This window comes from Nicotiana sylvestris, chromosome 7 (assembly GCF_000393655.2).
Source record: "Nicotiana sylvestris chromosome 7, ASM39365v2, whole genome shotgun sequence".
Lineage (NCBI taxonomy): Eukaryota > Viridiplantae > Streptophyta > Magnoliopsida > Solanales > Solanaceae > Nicotiana > Nicotiana sylvestris.
The window spans coordinates 19,943,873-19,960,769 of record NC_091063.1 but is presented as its reverse complement, the minus strand read 5'-3'; the positions used below and the strand labels follow the sequence as shown (position 1 = coordinate 19,960,769).

At 34.3% G+C, this 16,897-nt stretch overlaps 2 protein-coding genes across 5 annotated transcripts; both read left to right on the top strand.

Moving 5' to 3' along the window:
• The first annotated feature begins 251 nt into the window (after positions 1-251).
• LOC104247686 (ribonuclease 3-like protein 3) lies at positions 252-7,590 on the top strand. 3 transcript variants are annotated; one of them, XM_070152712.1, is made up of 4 exons: positions 252-594; positions 2,427-2,815; positions 3,932-4,078; positions 7,342-7,590. In XM_070152712.1, exons 1-4 carry the CDS (start codon positions 522-524, stop codon positions 7,372-7,374), a joined length of 642 nt encoding a protein of 213 aa, XP_070008813.1. In that variant the 5' UTR covers positions 252-521; the 3' UTR covers positions 7,375-7,590. The 3 variants fall into 3 exon arrangements, with proteins under 3 accessions (XP_070008813.1, XP_070008812.1, XP_009802060.1); XM_070152711.1 differs by lacking the exon at positions 7,342-7,590 and adding an exon at positions 5,136-5,589; XM_009803758.2 differs by lacking the exon at positions 7,342-7,590 and adding an exon at positions 5,195-5,589 and having other exon boundaries at positions 256-594.
• A 2,566-nt stretch (positions 7,591-10,156) lies between these two features.
• Positions 10,157-13,606, top strand: LOC104247687 (endoribonuclease Dicer homolog 1-like). Of its 2 annotated transcripts, XM_009803759.2 has the most exons (7): positions 10,157-10,405; positions 10,527-10,708; positions 11,085-11,231; positions 11,418-11,910; positions 12,026-12,207; positions 12,916-13,062; positions 13,275-13,606. In XM_009803759.2, the coding sequence occupies exons 1-7, from the start codon at positions 10,234-10,236 to the stop codon at positions 13,572-13,574; spliced, it is 1,623 nt and encodes a 540-aa protein (XP_009802061.2). In that variant the 5' UTR covers positions 10,157-10,233; the 3' UTR covers positions 13,575-13,606. The 2 variants fall into 2 exon arrangements, with proteins under 2 accessions (XP_009802061.2, XP_009802062.2); XM_009803760.2 differs by lacking the exon at positions 11,085-11,231.
• Positions 13,607-16,897: the final 3,291 nt, after the last annotated feature.

Sequence of the window (16,897 nt, the reverse complement as noted above, 5' to 3'; positions counted from 1 at the left end):
TTTGTGCCTGAACCCTAGTTTTTCATCGACTGAATAACGTCTTATTTAATCGATGAAGGAGACTATTTAACGGGTTATAAGGGTGGGGCAGGTTTCTAAAAGAATGGTCAAGAATTACCTAGTTGGCAAATTATTATGGGTCCCGGTGCCACATAGCAAATCTGTTAGGGTTGGGGACAAACTTATATACTATACTAACGGTAGGTATGATAAGTAGAAACGGGTATAAACAAGAATAACTTTCGATAGTATATGTACAATTTTGGCCTTTTTGGCAATGAACATAGTATTGTATTCAATTGGAACAAAGCTAAGTTCAAGTGTTTAAACGAGATTTTCTGGCAACTTTAAGGGTGTTAATATGTATTTGGCCAATTTACAAAGAGAATTCAAAGGCTCAAGCTTGAACTTCTTCAACCAGATAGTTAAATTGCTACCATTCCAGTCTACGGCGTAGAAGTGGAAGGAAACGAAGGGAAGAAATGGCTCAAAGAACAAATCAATAGATGCTCTAATTACAAATGGGATCTTGGTTACGTTCCTTTTTCACTCCAGCCGTGAATTGGGTCCCCGTTCAAAACCTCCAAAAATACGGTTAGCAATTCTAATCTGTGTTTCCTTTTTTTTATTTTTATCGAATATGCACAGAGATTTTAATCTGCCTTTTAAAATGTATATCTGAGCTTAGAAATTGAATCTTCACGGCAGGTTTAGTGTTTCTTGTTTGATTGACGGGTGTCTAAGGATATAGGAGCAATATGGAAAGTTAATTGAAAATTAAAATTTTGTTCAAAGCTCTTTGGATTTATTTTTTTTTAATAAAATTCCCTCCCAAGCAATATTTGAATGCTATTGTTTCTAGTGCTGAAATGTAACTTTGGAAGCTGAACCAATCGATAACTGGAATTTTTTTTGGTTGACGGTGGTGCTAAGGCCAGCTTACACGCGCCTTGACTGACCACAAGCACAGTTGTAGCTACAATCCATATTTTGAATTGTCATGAAACAATGACTTATATTCATAAATTTGTTTTTGTACTAGAAGCGTTTGCAGCACTTAGACTATTTGAAGTAATATCTGATTAAGCAGAATGTGAAGGAGCTATGCAGATGTTCCGATATTTGTGTTTTGGGTGTCACAGTCCGTAAATTAGATCGTATGATCGGTTTGTGAAGCTCCAACTTCTTCAAAAGTAGAGTAGAACGAGAAAAATGATATGTATATTATGGCAATGGTTTCAATGCCCGACTTGGGTTATCTCATCATTCTCTATGCTGTAGGCTCCTCTCTGTCTTTAGGAGAGAAGGATGTTATATGAGTTGCTAGTTGCAACTATAGGTTTTTCAAGCAGTTAGTTAAGTCATTCATTGGCTTTGTTTAGCATAGCATAAGTTTTAGAAATTTCTACTTTTACTAGCTTATGCCACTGCTCCATTATTATTAGTTTTACCATTTTTTTTTAATATAAGACAAAAAAGTTTAGGTAGTTACTAGTAGTTTGGGCGTCTCATAAGGCCCAAACGCTAAAAGATGGTTTTGATTCGAATCAGGTGCAACTGCTGTACTAGTAGTATCAGAATGATTCATGAACCTGATACATTCTTCAACAGACTAGTTAGTTGCAGTGGAAAAAGTAGGAACATAGATACATGAGAAGAAACAATGAACTGTGGTATGACTATCTCTGTTGCATCAACTAGGTTGGGATTGAGGTGTACGTGCTGTCGCTGTTGCTGTTGCGGCAAACTTTGAGGAGATTTTGTAATATCAAGTGATATGAGTTGAGCTTTAAGAAAGATGTGATGATTCATATAGCCGACCCCAACTTGTTTTGGACTGAGGCACAGTTGTTCTTGTTGTTCTTGTTGCATAAGTGACTGTCAACTATCTTTATCTTATTCTGCTGGTTTACTTTATGATAGGTCTTTCCACCTTTGTGGCAGAAAATAGGAGTTCCAGCAACTTTAAGCTTTTCTTATTGACATTAATACTTTTAATAATCAACTCAAATTTCTGCAGTTAGGTGGCCTTGTATTTAAAATTGACAAAAAAAACTCATATAGTTATCTGTATGAGCCAAAGAAAAGCTGCTATTTACCAATTTCAAGATCCAAGTAACTTCTGGTGAACTTCTCTTTTACAAACACTCATACACCACAGCTCTTGGAAGCACTGTCTCACCTCCCCATAAAGTCTCCTTTTAGGTGCAGATAGGATTGAAATGGTGTGGCTTTTCAGGCAGTAGAACGTGGGAATAAAGATATACCAAACAACAATCATCCTGCTTTTATTTTATTTCTTCCAGTTGATTTTATATTTACGCTAGTGAAATTGTTCTACTGCACTTAATGCAATAGACATGATAGAACATTTAATATTGGCTATAGTCATGGCTCTTGTTTGATTTAAGCTGCTATTCTGGTAGGGTCTGTTTTGAATAGCTTCCTACCAGGCATCCTGGCAAATGAGGAGGCAACAAAAAGGTCATTGCAAGATGACACATCACAAAACGTTGAAGACGTACAGAAAATCATAGGGTACCACTTTAATGATCATAATTTACTGTGGCAAGCTTTTACACATCCGTCGTATGATAGGGACTGTATATCTTATGAGCGGCTCGAGTATGTGGGTGACTCGGTTCTTAACCTTATGATCACAAAACAACAGTTTTCCAAATATCCAAATCTCCCACCTGGGTTGTTGTCACCTCTACGTGCTGCAAATGTTGACACGGAGAAGCTTGCACGTGTTGCTGTTAAGCATAGCTTCCACAAGTATTTACGGCATGGAAGGCCTATCCTTACACGACGAGTAAGTGAGCTAAGTAATTAAGGGCATTTGATTTGTCTTTATATTTTTCTTGTATTACTTGTTCGGCAATAACCAGCACGGTTCCTATATTTTAGTATTTGTTTGCTAATTAAGATAGCACGTCGGCATTTGGCTGTTCCGTGTTTCTGTACCAGTGCAAATTGAAGCATTTTCACGTACATATACATGTGGAAGTAACTCAGTTTTCCATGTATTCATAAGAAGTTTTTTCATCCTGCTTATTATTTTTGTAGGGTTTGGAATAAATGTCTGAAGCATAACTATTTTGTTATAGAGCTGTTATGCTTTCTGCTTAATCCTTTCAAAATATCCAAAAAAGTGATTTTTGCCTTATACTTTTCACTCTAAGATCTTTATCATTGACGAAACCAACAGGTAGTTTGCTACTAACCTAATCTGGAGCAATATGAAGGCTCGTACCCGAGTCACAATTATTCACTGCACGACAAGTGCCCGTATTTGTGCTGCTGGCTAAGCAAAGACGCGTGCCAAGAGCTACTTAATAAAATGTATCCATGACCCCCTTACCTAGTTTACCTAGTTCCTTTATCTTATTGAATATTATAGGAATGGAGTATGTAGTAAATTCATTTGCTGATTGGCTTCTCTTATATTACTCGTTAGATGGCTTTCATTTGAACTGCTACTCTACTCTTCATTTCCTTTTAGAGAAAAGAATTTCGAAATACCAATTTCTAACCTCCTCCTGCTATCTCTGCAAAAGTCTCTAGGGCTGAAAAAGAAGTCATAAAAGAAAGCAAAAACAACAGTTAGTGGAATAAGAGGAATATTTAACATAGTTGACCTTAGATTCTTTAAACAGGACTACACTCAAGTAGAGTCTAATACTTCTTGAATTCTTTTTTCCACCTTGACTGTGTTTACTGAAAGTATCTATTAACCTTTGCGATCAAGACGGATGAGAAAGTCTCACTTTACTTCCTTTGCCTATTCTCAATGTCGTGTGGAATTTTTTTTTTCCCATTAGTATGGTTCTCCTTCTTTACTGCTTTACCTTTTCTTAGTGTTTCATTTTCAGGTTCTGTATGTGCCCCTGATCTTCTTCTTCTTGACAAAAGTTATCTATATTCACAGATTCAATCATTTATAAATGTTCTTCCGGAGTATCCATTGCATTCCCATGGATTAATAAATGCTCCGAAGGTGCTTGCTGATGTTGTTGAATCAACAATAGGCGCAGTATTCATTGATAGCAATTCTTCAATTGACACTACCTGGGAGGTATGTTCTTTTTCTCCCCTCAAATACCTAATTCTAAGAGCAGTTCAAATTATTAGCCGTACATGTACCTCTTCATATGTGAAGGCATTGATCACGAGTCATTTAATTGTTTTGTAATTATAGCTTATATAGGTTGCTAGGAGCTAAGGTTCCTACTTGAACCTCTCACCTCGCCCCTCCGCCCTCAAAAAGAAAGCGTAAATAAAGAAAGAAAAGGAAAGAAATAAAGAGAACCGGCAACAGAAAAGGAAAGAGGCCTACCTTTTCCTTTAACTAAATTTTACATGTTGTAGCATGGAAGTCCACTTAGAGCCTATGCAACGCTAGGTTTAGCTTTGGCTTCCATTTCTAGCCTTCTATTGTCTCAAGCATGGCTAGAAAGTAGGCACAGTTTTGTGAATTTATGGCATATAAATTTTGTTAACTTTAGAAAAAAGGAGGAAATTAACAGGGCTCTTTCGCTGAAGCCACTCATCTGATGAATCATACCACCAAGTATGGATAAACTATATATTATGTTACTATCTTATGACTGAAAATTCATGAAGAATCTTGTATGAATCTCTGTGATTGGATGCTGAAGTAGTTACTTTTACTTAACAGAAAAATATGGGAAAAAGAGAACCATTTGAGAATTTGATGAGCTTGGGCGCTAATTTCTTTACTTTAAATTATATCTCCACATGGTCCCATGTAATGTAATTTACAAATAGAAGGTGGCATTGAGGAGGACAAAGATACTTTAAGGGGTCGTTTGGTTACCAGGATAAGGATATTAATCCCTGCATAAAATTTGGGATTATAGTTGTCCCATGTTTGGTTGTGGGTATTAGCTAATACCGGTATAAATTAATGCCGAAATGGTGGTATTAATTATCCTATATAAGAGGTGAGATAGATAATCCCATGGGATATCCCAGAACTGAACCAAACGACCCCTAAGTAGATAAAGAATGTCATTTTGACTAATGAGAAGATTATCATGTGAAGGTTAAGTTATTTAATTTCTGTCTGTGCTTTGTTCTTGATTGTGACTTAAAATGCGTTGCTTGGACAGCATTCTTCTCTTTCCTCGCCTCTTAACGCAAGCTGCTTCTGGTTTTGGACGACCTGTAGGTAGCGAAGACTCTATTAGAGCCCATAATTACACCGGAAATGCTTCAAACAAATCCGGTGAAGAAGCTCCATGAGACCTGTCAGAAGCATAAACTTAAAGTTCGGGTAGTCGATATGTGGTCACATGATGGGAGTTTTGAAGTTTTTATTGACAATCAACTAAGGGGAAAAGGCATGTGCCATGTAAAGAAAGAAATTGCATTGAACAGAGCAGCAAACAGGGCATATAATGAAGTTATTAGAATGCTTAGTGTTGACAATATGAAGATTGCTAATACTTAGCTAATAATCTGGGCTTAGAAATAGAATTATTTGTCTCTATTTTGTTCTTATTGCTCCTCTACAACTTGGGTTACCAAAGTTGAAATACAGACTCACCAACGAGTTTTTGGTAAGTACAGAATTTTTAAAATCTCATCTTAACGTGAGTTAACTTCTATACACTGACAGTATGTAGTTTTTCAACGCCATTGGGTAAGAATGACTTATTATGAAAGGCAACTGTCTATATTATGCCTAATTTGGTAGCTCGCCTAAAAAGTAATATAAAGAACCTATCCCTCTGTATATAAACTAAATCTTTTTTACTTGCGCATTGGATTGAACACATTAGTTCAAATACAAATTTTCCAACCAAAGGACCCTTGGATTTTTTTTTGCAGCCCGGTACACAAGGCATCCCGCATTCGTGCAGGGTTCGGGAAAGGGCCGTATCCTAAGGGGTATGATGTAGACATCCTACCCTAATACAAGCATTAGTGGCTGCTTTCACGGCTTGAACCCGTGACCTATAGGTCACACGAAAACAACGTTACCGTTGCTCCAAGGACCCCAGGATTCATAGTTTCATATATATCATCCAGCTCTAAATGAAGGGCTCGACGCACCCTTGTATGGTCTGGAGAGGCTTATTTACCTTATAGTTTAGGGGCTTTATATCATCCAGCTCTAAATGAAGGGCTCGACGCACCCTTGTATGGTCTGGAGAGGCTTCTTTACCTTATAGTTTAGGGGCTTTATATCATCCAGCTCTAAATGAAGGGCTCGACGCACCCTTGTATGGTCTGGAGAGGCTTCTTAGGGGCTTTGCCCGTCTTTGATTTCATTGCTTGTTGTTTTGTCTACTTCGATAAGATAAGAATATCCTTTTTTGTCAATGGACAAACAGACATTGTGTTGCTTGGTACACAAGGTTTGAATAGTACAATAGTTGAACTCATTTGACCTGTCAGCTAAGGATCTGGAAATGAAAGAAAAAAGAACTAGCCCAAGACAGAGAAGTTATTATATGGAGAAGTTATTTTGGTATTTAAGTATCCTTTTTTTCCTTTTAACTGACCAAGTCAGATCATTACCTAGTCAAGACATATCCTATGGACCTATGTCTTTTGCTTTTTTCGAAATCCAACGGCTTAATTAATTTATACTCGCTTTGCGTATGGCTCATTTAAGAAAAAAATACGTCTTAACAAGAAAGTTTTTAATTTTTATAGCTCGAACCGAAAACTTTTAGTTAACGATAATGTAAAGTATATTCGATAACTTTGACATATACTAATCGATATTCTCGAATTTTATGACTATGGAAGAATTGGCTTCTTTCGTGGAGTATGTCATCGGAACGGTTAATAAAGCTTCATAGGTTATTTCACTTCTTCTCAGTTCCAACCAAAATTTCAGTTTAAAAGCATCTATTATATTACTTCTTCCGTTTCAATTCTTCCGTTTCAATTTAGATGAAGTAATTTGACTCGATACAGAGTTTAAGAAAAGAAAACTTTTGAAACTTGTGATTTTAAAAGTCTAAGGGGTAAAAACTTTATAGGGCTATGATATTTGTATGGTTATAAAAGCTTCTCATTAAGTTTAAAATAAGTAAAATAAAGAGTTTAAAGTTGAATAATTTTCAAATTTAGAAATATTTCATTTATTTTGGAACAAACTAAAAAGGAAAGTACCTCGTCTAATTTGAAACAACGGGAGTATTAGTTCATTTATCTGTTTTTAGTCATGAGAAATAAACAACTAGGGAAAGCTCCTATTAACACAGACAAAAATTTAGCTAGGTTAGGCACTAAAATGTCTTTATATATAAATGGTGGTGAGAATATGTTGATATAGCTGATATTGGGGATAATAAAATCAAGGAAGATAAGAAGAAGATGGATCGAGGAAGATAAGAAGAAGAAGGCTGGTGCATTATCTCAACTGATATGAACGAGGTTCTGAACAATGAAGAAAGGAAAATGAACTGGACAGCCTTAAGCTATTTGGGCCTAATATCATTTGGGCCACCCGGTTTTGGGCGGCTGCTGCTGGAAGAGTCCATTAAAGTTTATACACTAGTTATACAGTCAATATACAACTTGTAATGTTTGTTATGGAGTAGACTACTTCTTCTCTTGTATATATACGTGTATGTACAGAATGTTCAACAATGAATATACTGAAAATACTTTCACAGATATTCTTCAAATCTGTCAAAATACTCCCTCCGATCCATATTAATCTTGGTGGTTGCTAAATATATCTAGTCAAAATAGTTGTCGTTTTGGAAAATCAAGGTATAATTAACTAATTTTTTTCTTAGTATCAAATGTTCTTAAAAATAAACATTGACCAAGTACATACCATAGAAAACCCAAAAGTGAAGAGTATTAAATTAGTTCTTAGTATTAATTATTTTTCAAGAAACGTATAAAAAAAAAAACACGACAACTAAAATAGACCAGAGGGAGTAATAATTTGAGAAGAGGCCGCAATTAAAAGGTCACAAGACATTGAAGACACTGTATTTGCTTCGAGTGCAAGACTTTGGCTTTGACTTTTGGATTTTATACGCTCTGCCCAAAGTCATTTGATTTTTGGATATTAGGTTGAAAACGTGCCCACTCTCTATCTTGCTACTTATCCTCAAATGGACCGGCACTCTAGTCCTTTGTCTAGTCAGGCAATTCTTTCTCCACTTTAATTTGTTTCCTTTTTCTTTTGAAGAATCCACTTAAACAGTTATTCACTCAATAATGTACGTATAACTCTATACTTTATGTATATCAGCTAAATAATTAGCAGTTAATCGCCATTTGTGTGAAGATTCCTCTTCTTGTTTGGCTTTTACGGGGTCAATTTGGATGTGTTTATTACTATGATTATTTTTCAAAATTATTAATATACTATCAAAACATCAATTACTTTTAGCATTTTCTAGTTTTATCAATTTAATAATTCATATGATAAGTGAATTATCGGCTCACATGCCCCAATTAGCTAAAAAGGCAATTAGCATGCTACAGTCGGTAGCAAAATTATAAGTATTAAGCATTTAAAGAAACATATTTATGCATGCTAATTGTATTTGGAAAGCATGAAACTAAGCAGCATTCCTTAATAAAAAAAAAAAAGATTGGGTGTGTTTGGTACCAAGGAAATCATCTCGCAGAAAATAAGACATTTTGTTTATAATCAAACACTAAAAGATATTCTTTCTAAAAATATATTTTAATTTCCTTCAAAAGGTGAAAAGGAAAACGACTTTTTCCTCTTATATTTTTCTTAGTTGATCCATTTGGAATAATTTTTAAACTTTTAGAGTGTTGGATGGTGAGACAAATTTTCTTTTTGAAAATATTTTCCAAAATATTTTTAGAAGAATATCTTTTTCTTCGTATCAAACCTCAACCGAAGAATATATATAATTCACATTGGACAATAGTCATTTGATTATTTCTCTAATATTTAGAAATAGTCATTTAATTAATTCTTTACTATTTAGGAATATTTAATTAATTCTCTACTATTTAGAAATAATCATTTAATTAATTTTCTATCACTTAAAAATAATAATTTAATTATTTTCCTAATATTTATAACACTTTCCTAATATTTAGAACTTTAAAATTAACTAAAATATTGGTTATTAAATCATTTCCATTTAAATTAGATATGAAGTCTTAATATTTAAATATTTAAAATCGATATGGTATGGATAGTTAATATATTTTTGTTTTCGATGAGGCAACTCGCCGAATTTTTTTTTTCTTTACCATAAGTGTGACGACATTAGAGATTCTTATTTGTTTTTGCATGATTTGGAATAGGAGCGAAAAATACATGATTTACTTCAAAATCTTAAATAATATTTTATTTAATGTTTACATTATAATTTTAACCAACACAAATTGTAGCTTAATGTAGTTTCTGGATACTGTATTGCACCATAGTTCTGTGAATCATCACTTAATTGTTACACAAAAATAATAAATTTTTGGTACGTGTATATTTATAACATATGTTTTTTATATGAAGTAAAAAATAAAGCATAAATTAAAATCTTTATAGAATGACTAAGGTAGCAAATATCTCTTAAATTAAAATTGTGCCTGATTATTCCATAGACAAAGTTAAACTGGTGAGAAAACAGATCACTAACTTTTAATTTAGACACAAAGTAATCATAGGCTACTTTCGTTCTTTATTTTATTTCAAAACTCAAATACGATATTTAATATTATAGTCAAATAGTTTTAAAAATTATGTTTTTCCTCGGATCTTGCATGGATTCAAGATGCTTTATATATCACACTGTCCTTCTTTAATTTTAAAAGTTATATATTTATTAAATTATGGTTCACGCGCAAAAGGTGTACCTGAAGACGTTTTTCTTTGATACTACGTATATGATTTCTAAAGTCAACTCCTATATATTGTTTAGGTTTTTAAATCTAACCAACTAACAAGTTATTTTCTTATTTAGACATTAATAGGAAACCTTAACGTCATGATTTCAGTTCACACCATCAGGATCTTCTAATCTAATTAAAGAAAAGAAATTAAAAAAAATCCTTATGTTCTCATCTCACCCTACTTCATGTCATTATCTTTACAATGAAAATATATTCTATATAAACCTACTCAAAAAGATGGCCAATACAAACTCCTTACTTCATATGATATATATAGCCATGGAAAATCCAAAACAAGAGGAAAACCTTGTCTCTCTTTATACTTCATCATCAGAAAACCTTCATTTAACAGAAGAAATGAACCAAATTACACAGAATAATGAAACTCATATAGTTTTGGAGAGGTCAGTGGAGGAAGTAGAGAAAATAATAGCATACAAATTCAAGAACCCTAATTTGTTAGAACGAGCTTTTACTCATTCTTCCTTTGAAGAAAACTGTGCTTCGTATGAGAGATTGGAGTTTATGGGTAAGAAGGGGATCTAGAGAAAGTTCTATGTATTCACTTTGCTTTTTGCTAGAACTATATATAATAAGATTAAACTTATTCCGAATTCATTATCTCTGTTTCTTGAATTCACTTCCTGTAGGTGATGCTGCTCTTAATCTGTTGATAGCAACGGAGCATTTTTTGAATTACCCTGATTTACCTCCTGGGAAACTCACAAGGTTGAGAGCTACCAATGTAGATACAGAGAAACTTGCTAGAGTTGCCATCAAATATAATTTGCATGATTATTTACGTCACAATAAACCTTTACTTAAAGGACAAGTAAGTGACAACAAAGAAAACTAGTTTTTTTTATATCTCTTTCTTACTTGTTTTTTATATTCACGATGTTCTACTAAGCAAGTCTGTAAATTTATATTTAAAAAAAATATAAATTTATTTATTGGTTGGCTCGTAAAAATTTTCTCACTCGTTACAAAGAGTTGACTGATGAATGTGGTAAAAAAGAAGACTGTCTTCCAAAGAAATGGTGCATATAACACCCGAGGTATCAAAAAGATAGGAGAGGAAAGTGATATGTATAAAACAAAATACAAGTTGACATGATACGTGTGTTTATTAGTTTATTGTAGTAACGTACTAGGGTAGGGTAATTCAAAGAAATCAGTTTTGGTGAAAAACTTTGATGTGCCCATAGGTGGAAGAATTCAGAGATGCAATAATGGAGTACCCATTGCATTCAACAGGTCTCGTTGATGCCCCTAAAGTTCTTGCAGATATAGTTGAATCTTTGATTGGTGCCATCTATATTGATGGCAATTTCTCCATGAATATAATTTGGCAGGTACTTTTAACTTTTTTCACTTTGAAATATTATACAAATATTCTTTTTCTAGTTTAGTATTTTATGGGCTCATCTGAATCCTCTTCGCTAGAAAATCACTATATATATATTGATGAACCTCTTTGGTGAAAATCATGCGTTCACTTACACGTTGCTAACACAACCCGATGTGTATTTTGATGATAGGTGGTAAAAAATTTGTTGCAGCCTCTAATTACTCCAGAAAAACTCGAAATTCATCCAGTTACAAAAATTATCGAGTTATGCCAAAAGAATGGATTGAAAGTAAAATTTGTTGATTCATGGGAGGAAACAGGAGAGGTTGAAGTTCATGTTGATGGCAAACTTGTTGGAAAGGGGAAGTTTAATGGAAAGAAATTAGTTGCAATAAATAGGGCTGCACACAATGGTTATCTTCAAGTTGTCAAAAATTTGAGTGTGAAAAAAACTACTCATGATTACCCTTGTGATGAAAACCTTGTCTCTCTTTATACTTCATCATCAGAAATGAACCAAATTACACTAAATGATGAAACTCATATTGTTCCAGAGAGGTCAGTGGAGGAAGTAGAGAAAATAATAGCATACAAATTCAAGAACCCTAATTTGTTACAACAAGCTTTTACTCATTCTTCCTTTGAAGAAAACTGCGCATCATATGAGAGATTGGAGTATGTAGGTAAGATCTAGAGAAAATTTTATGTATTCACTTTGCTTTTTACTCGAACTATATATATAATAAGAATACACTTATTCCGAACTCAGTATCTATATCTTGAATTCACTTCTTGTAGGTGATGCTGTTCTCAATCTACTGATAGCAACGGCGCATTATTTGGATTACCCTGATTTACCTCCTGGGAAACTCACAAGGTTGAGAGCTGCCAATGTGGATACTGAGAAACTTGCTAGAGTTGCAATTAAATATAATTTGCATGATTATTTACGTCACAAAAAGCCTTTACTTAAAGGACAAGTAAGTAAGAACAAATTTATTTCAGTAAAAATCCTTATAGTGTCCCTTTTCTTACTAGTTTCTAGCTACATTCATGATGTTCTACTAGTAGGTCGGAAAATTTGATAAAAATAATAATACTATATACTCCATCCGTTTCATATTAAATGACGTACTTTCCTTTTTAGTCTGTTCCAAAATAAATGACACATTTCTAAATTTGGAAATAATTCAACTTTAAACTCTTTCATTTTACCCATTTACGCTTAATGAGAAGCTTTTATAACCACACAAATGTTATGGTCCCACAAACTTTTTATCCCTTAAGCTTTTAAGATCACACGTTCCTAAAATCTTTTTCTTTTTTCTTAAACTCCGTGCCGAGTCAAACTACCCCATTTAATATGAAACGGAGGGAGTATATAAATTTATGTAGTGGTTGGTGCATAGAATTTTCTTCCATTTACATGTTAACATTTATTACGGAGAGTTGACGAATGAGTGTGGTCAAAAAGAGGACCGAGTCTTTTAAAGAAATGGTGCATATAATACCTTAGGTATCAAAAAGGTAGGAGAAGAAAGTACTGAAGTATTAGATATATGTGAGACAGAACACAAGTTTATATGATACTCGTGTTTTTTGAGTTTATTGCAGTAACATTCAAGAGTAGAGTAATTTAAAAAAAAAAAAATAATCAGTTTTGGTGACAAAGTTTGATGTGTCCACAGGTGGAAGGATTCAGAAATGCAATAATGGAGTACCCATTGCATTCAACAGGTCTCATTGATCCCCCTAAAGTTCTTGCAGATATAGTTGAATCTTTGATTGGTGCAATCTATATTGATTGCAATTTCTCCATGGATACAACTTGGAAGGTGCTTTAGATTTTTTCACTTTGAAATATTATACAATATTCTTTTTCTAGCTTATCATTGTATCTTTGGAGGTATAGGCGAAGCTAGAGGACATAAGGGTTCATTTGAATTCGATTCGCCGAAAAATGACTCTATATGATGAACCTTTTTTGTGAAAATCCTGCATCCATCTGCACGTTGCTAACACAATACTATGTGTATTTTGATGACAGGTGGTAAAAAATTTCTTGCGGCCTCTAATTACTCTAGAAAAACTCGAGATTCATCCCGTTACGAAAATTAACGAGTTATGCCAAAAGAATGGATTGAAAGTTGAATTTGTTGATTCATGGGGGGAAACAGGAGAGGTTGAAGTTCATGTTAATGGCAAAATTGTTGGAAAGGGGAAGTTTAGTGGAAAGAAAATAATTGCACAAAATAGGGCTGCACACAATGCTTATTACCAAGTTGTTACAAATTTGAGTAAGGAAAAAACTACTGATGATTACCCTTGTGATGAAACACAAAGCTGAAATAAGCATTAATTTGCATATTTCATATTTATTATCTGTCATTTAAATTTCGATTTTAAAAAAAATGTTTTTTTGCATGTAATTTCATAGTAATCTCGTGAAAGCGAGAGAAAACAAATATTGCTTTTTGGAAAGCATTTTAACGTGTTTCAATCCATAATATTTTGTGTTCTTGGTTACATCACCTTTATTATTTTACTGTCAATACTATTCTTTTTTACCCCTATTATCATCTAAATTTATTTATTTCTGTATTTTCCAAACCTGCTTTGAAAATGCTTTTCTTGAGTTGAGAGTTTATCGGAAACAACTTCTCTACCTCACACAAGGTAGGAGTAAGATACATCGCACGCTCCTCGGACCCAGAGGCGGATCCATGATTTAAGTTCTATGTGTTCAATCTTCAAGATTTTTGGCATTGAACCTATTATATTTTTAAAGTTATGGGTTCATATCAATTATTTATTGCAATTATAGTGATTTTTACTCGTAAATTTATGCCCCACGATAAAAATATTGGGTTCAGTTGAACTCGATAACTTTAAGCTCCATCCGCCCCTGCTCAGACCCTACTTATAGGATCACATTAGATATATTATTATTTTTATTGATTCTGTCACCTAGATATAATTACAATATGTCGTATCAAAAGGAAATACAAAGTAGAAGACGTGCAAACTGAGAATAATGAAGATTTGGATGGTTAAACTCGGATAGTAAGGTCAGTAATACTCCATAACAATAAATCAAAATTGAAAGATGGACGTAGAACAATAAAAATTTAAAATAGATGCTTAAACTGTATTAACGGAATATATTGTTTCCATTAATTAAAAAGAGTTTAAGTTGTATATTAATGGCATAACGATATTTGCGGAGTCATATTGTGATGACCCAAAAGGTCATCATTTGTTTTAGAAATAAATTCTGTGTTTTGAGGCCTTAAAAACCTCTTTCTGTCTCACCTCGATTTGCGTGCGCAGTTTGGGCGCGTATCCGGAAAGCCATTATATAAAAATCTGTGAAAAATGATAAATTTTGCATTTAAAATAAATTTATGTTGACTTCGGTTAAAATTTTGGGTAAAAGGACCCGGACCCTTGATTTGACGGTCCCGGAGGGTTCGTAGGAAAATATGGGACTTGGGTGTATGCCCGGAATCGAATTCCGAGGTCCCAAGCCCGAGAAATGAATTTTTAAAGAAATATATTTTCTGGAATATATATGAGTATTTGGAAATGAAATATGTTTGGAATTCGATGGTATCGGGCCCGTATTTTAGTTCCGGAGCCCGGTACAGGTCTTATATGTGATTTAACTCGAGCCTGTAAAATTTGGTAAGAAACGAAGGTCATATGACGTGATTCAGAATCTTAGTTGTAAAATTTGAAACTTTGAAAGTTCTTGAGATTTTCTTTGATTTTGATGTTAAATTCATAGTTGTTGATGTAATTTTGGTGATTTGATTGCATGAGCAAGTCCGTATGATATTTTTGGGCTAGTGTGCATGTTTGGTTTGGAGCCCCGAGGGCTCGGGTGAGTTTTGGTTAGGCCACAGAGTGAAATTTGGACTTAGGAAATTTCTGGTGTGTTGCAGGCCTGCAGGCTTCGCAATTGTGAAGCCTGGCTGGCAAATGCGAACAATATGTCGCAAATGCGAATTTTGGCCTGGGTTGCCTTGGTCGCAAATGCGAAGAGGACTGGAATCCTCAGGATTCGCAATTGCGAACCCTGGTCGCAATTGCGACATCTGTAACCTACAAATTCATGACTTAACCGAAAATCTTTCATTTTTCAAACTCTTTCAAAACATAAACCCTCTTGGGCAATTTTCCAAAGAAAAGTTATTCTTCAAATCGATTGTAAGTCATTTCTAACTCGTTTTCTTCAATATTTAATATCTTTTCACATGATTTCAACTCAAAATCAAGGGTTTTCATGGGGGAAATTGGGTGTTTTGGGTAGAACCTAGGTTTTTTCAAATTTTGGGGGGTTTTGGACCTCGATTTGAGGTCCGATTTCAAACCAAATTATATATTTGGGTTTGTGGGGAAATAAGTAATTGGGTTTTGGTTCGAACCTCGGGTTTTGACCATGTGGGCCCGGGGGCAATTTTTGACTTTTTGGGAAAAACTGTAGAAAACCCATTTTCATACATTAGAATTGATTCCTCTAGTGTTTATTGATATAGTTAAATTACTTGTGGCTACATACGAGCGAATTTGTGGTGGAATCAAGAGGTAAAGCGGTAATTGAGAATTGAATTGTATTCGTGGCATCAAGATAACTGTTTGGTCTAACCTTAGCTTGAAGGATTAGGAGTTGTGTCCTATTTGCTATGTATTATTTGTTGAGTATGACGTATAGGCATGATGACGAGTATCTATACGTTGGTGTCAAGCATGCCCCTGAGTCTTATACTATATTAATGTGACTCCGTTTGTATTGTTCAAACCTTATGTGATGATTTCTATTGTTGAGCAAAACTTGTGGAAGTAATATTGGTATTTGAATATTGAAGAGCGTTGGCTCAAGTTGTAAAACGAATTGTGGAAGTATTATTGGCAATTGAATCTTATATAGCATTGGCTCAAATTGTGAATTGAGTTGCGAAGTAAATGTGAAAAAAAAGAAGAAAAGAGAATTATGAAATTGTCTCCCTTGTCGGGATGTTGTTGTTTAATGTTGTCTCCTTTGCCGGGATGCTATTGTTGATATTGTTTCCCTTGTCGGGATATGACTGTGGTGCTATTGTTCCCTTGCCAGGATTTAATTGTAAATTTATTGATCCTCTTGCCCTTATTGCTTTGTGATTGTTGTTTGGGTGAGGAAGAGTGTTAAAGCATGAAGGGTGATGCCGTGCATTATTTTGGTGAGAGAGTGTTAAAGCACAAAGGGTGATGCCGTGTATGATTTTGTGAGTAAGAGTGTAAAAGCACGAAGGGTGATACCGTACCGCACGATGTACAATTCCGTGCCGATTATATTGATTTTATGGTGAGGACGAGAGTAAAAGCACGAAGGGTGATGCCGTGCAGATTATATTGATTCTTATGGTGAGGACGAGAGTAAAAGCATGAAAGGTGATGTCGTGCACTTGTTTGATTTCTGATTCTTGTTGATAATTGAGTTATGGTATTCCTTATACTTTCCTGATGTTCTTTTGTTATTAATTGATGTTTCCCCGCAGCATGTTTCCCCCTCCCATCCTTAACTGTACCTTCCTGCTTTTATTTTCCGCGGTATATGATTTAACTGCACAGGTTTATTTGGTAGTCTGGTCTTAGCCTCGTCACTACTTTGTCGTGGTTAGGCTAGGCACT

Bases quoted from the DNA above. Each gene is read 5' to 3' on its own strand.
- LOC104247687 (XM_009803759.2), top strand. From the start codon at position 10,234: ATGAACCAAATTACACAGAATAATGAAACTCATATAGTTTTGGAGAGG. The intron at 10,709-11,084 runs GTAAGTGACAAC...ATGTGCCCATAG, and splicing joins AACCTTTACTTAAAGGACAA to GTGGAAGAATTCAGAGATGC. The intron at 12,208-12,915 runs GTAAGTAAGAAC...ATGTGTCCACAG, and splicing joins AGCCTTTACTTAAAGGACAA to GTGGAAGGATTCAGAAATGC.
- LOC104247686 (XM_009803758.2), top strand. From the start codon at position 522: ATGGGATCTTGGTTACGTTCCTTTTTCACTCCAGCCGTGAATTGGGTC. The intron at 2,816-3,931 runs GTAAGTGAGCTA...CTATATTCACAG, and splicing joins GGCCTATCCTTACACGACGA to ATTCAATCATTTATAAATGT. The intron at 4,079-5,194 runs GTATGTTCTTTT...GACGACCTGTAG, and splicing joins CAATTGACACTACCTGGGAG to GTAGCGAAGACTCTATTAGA.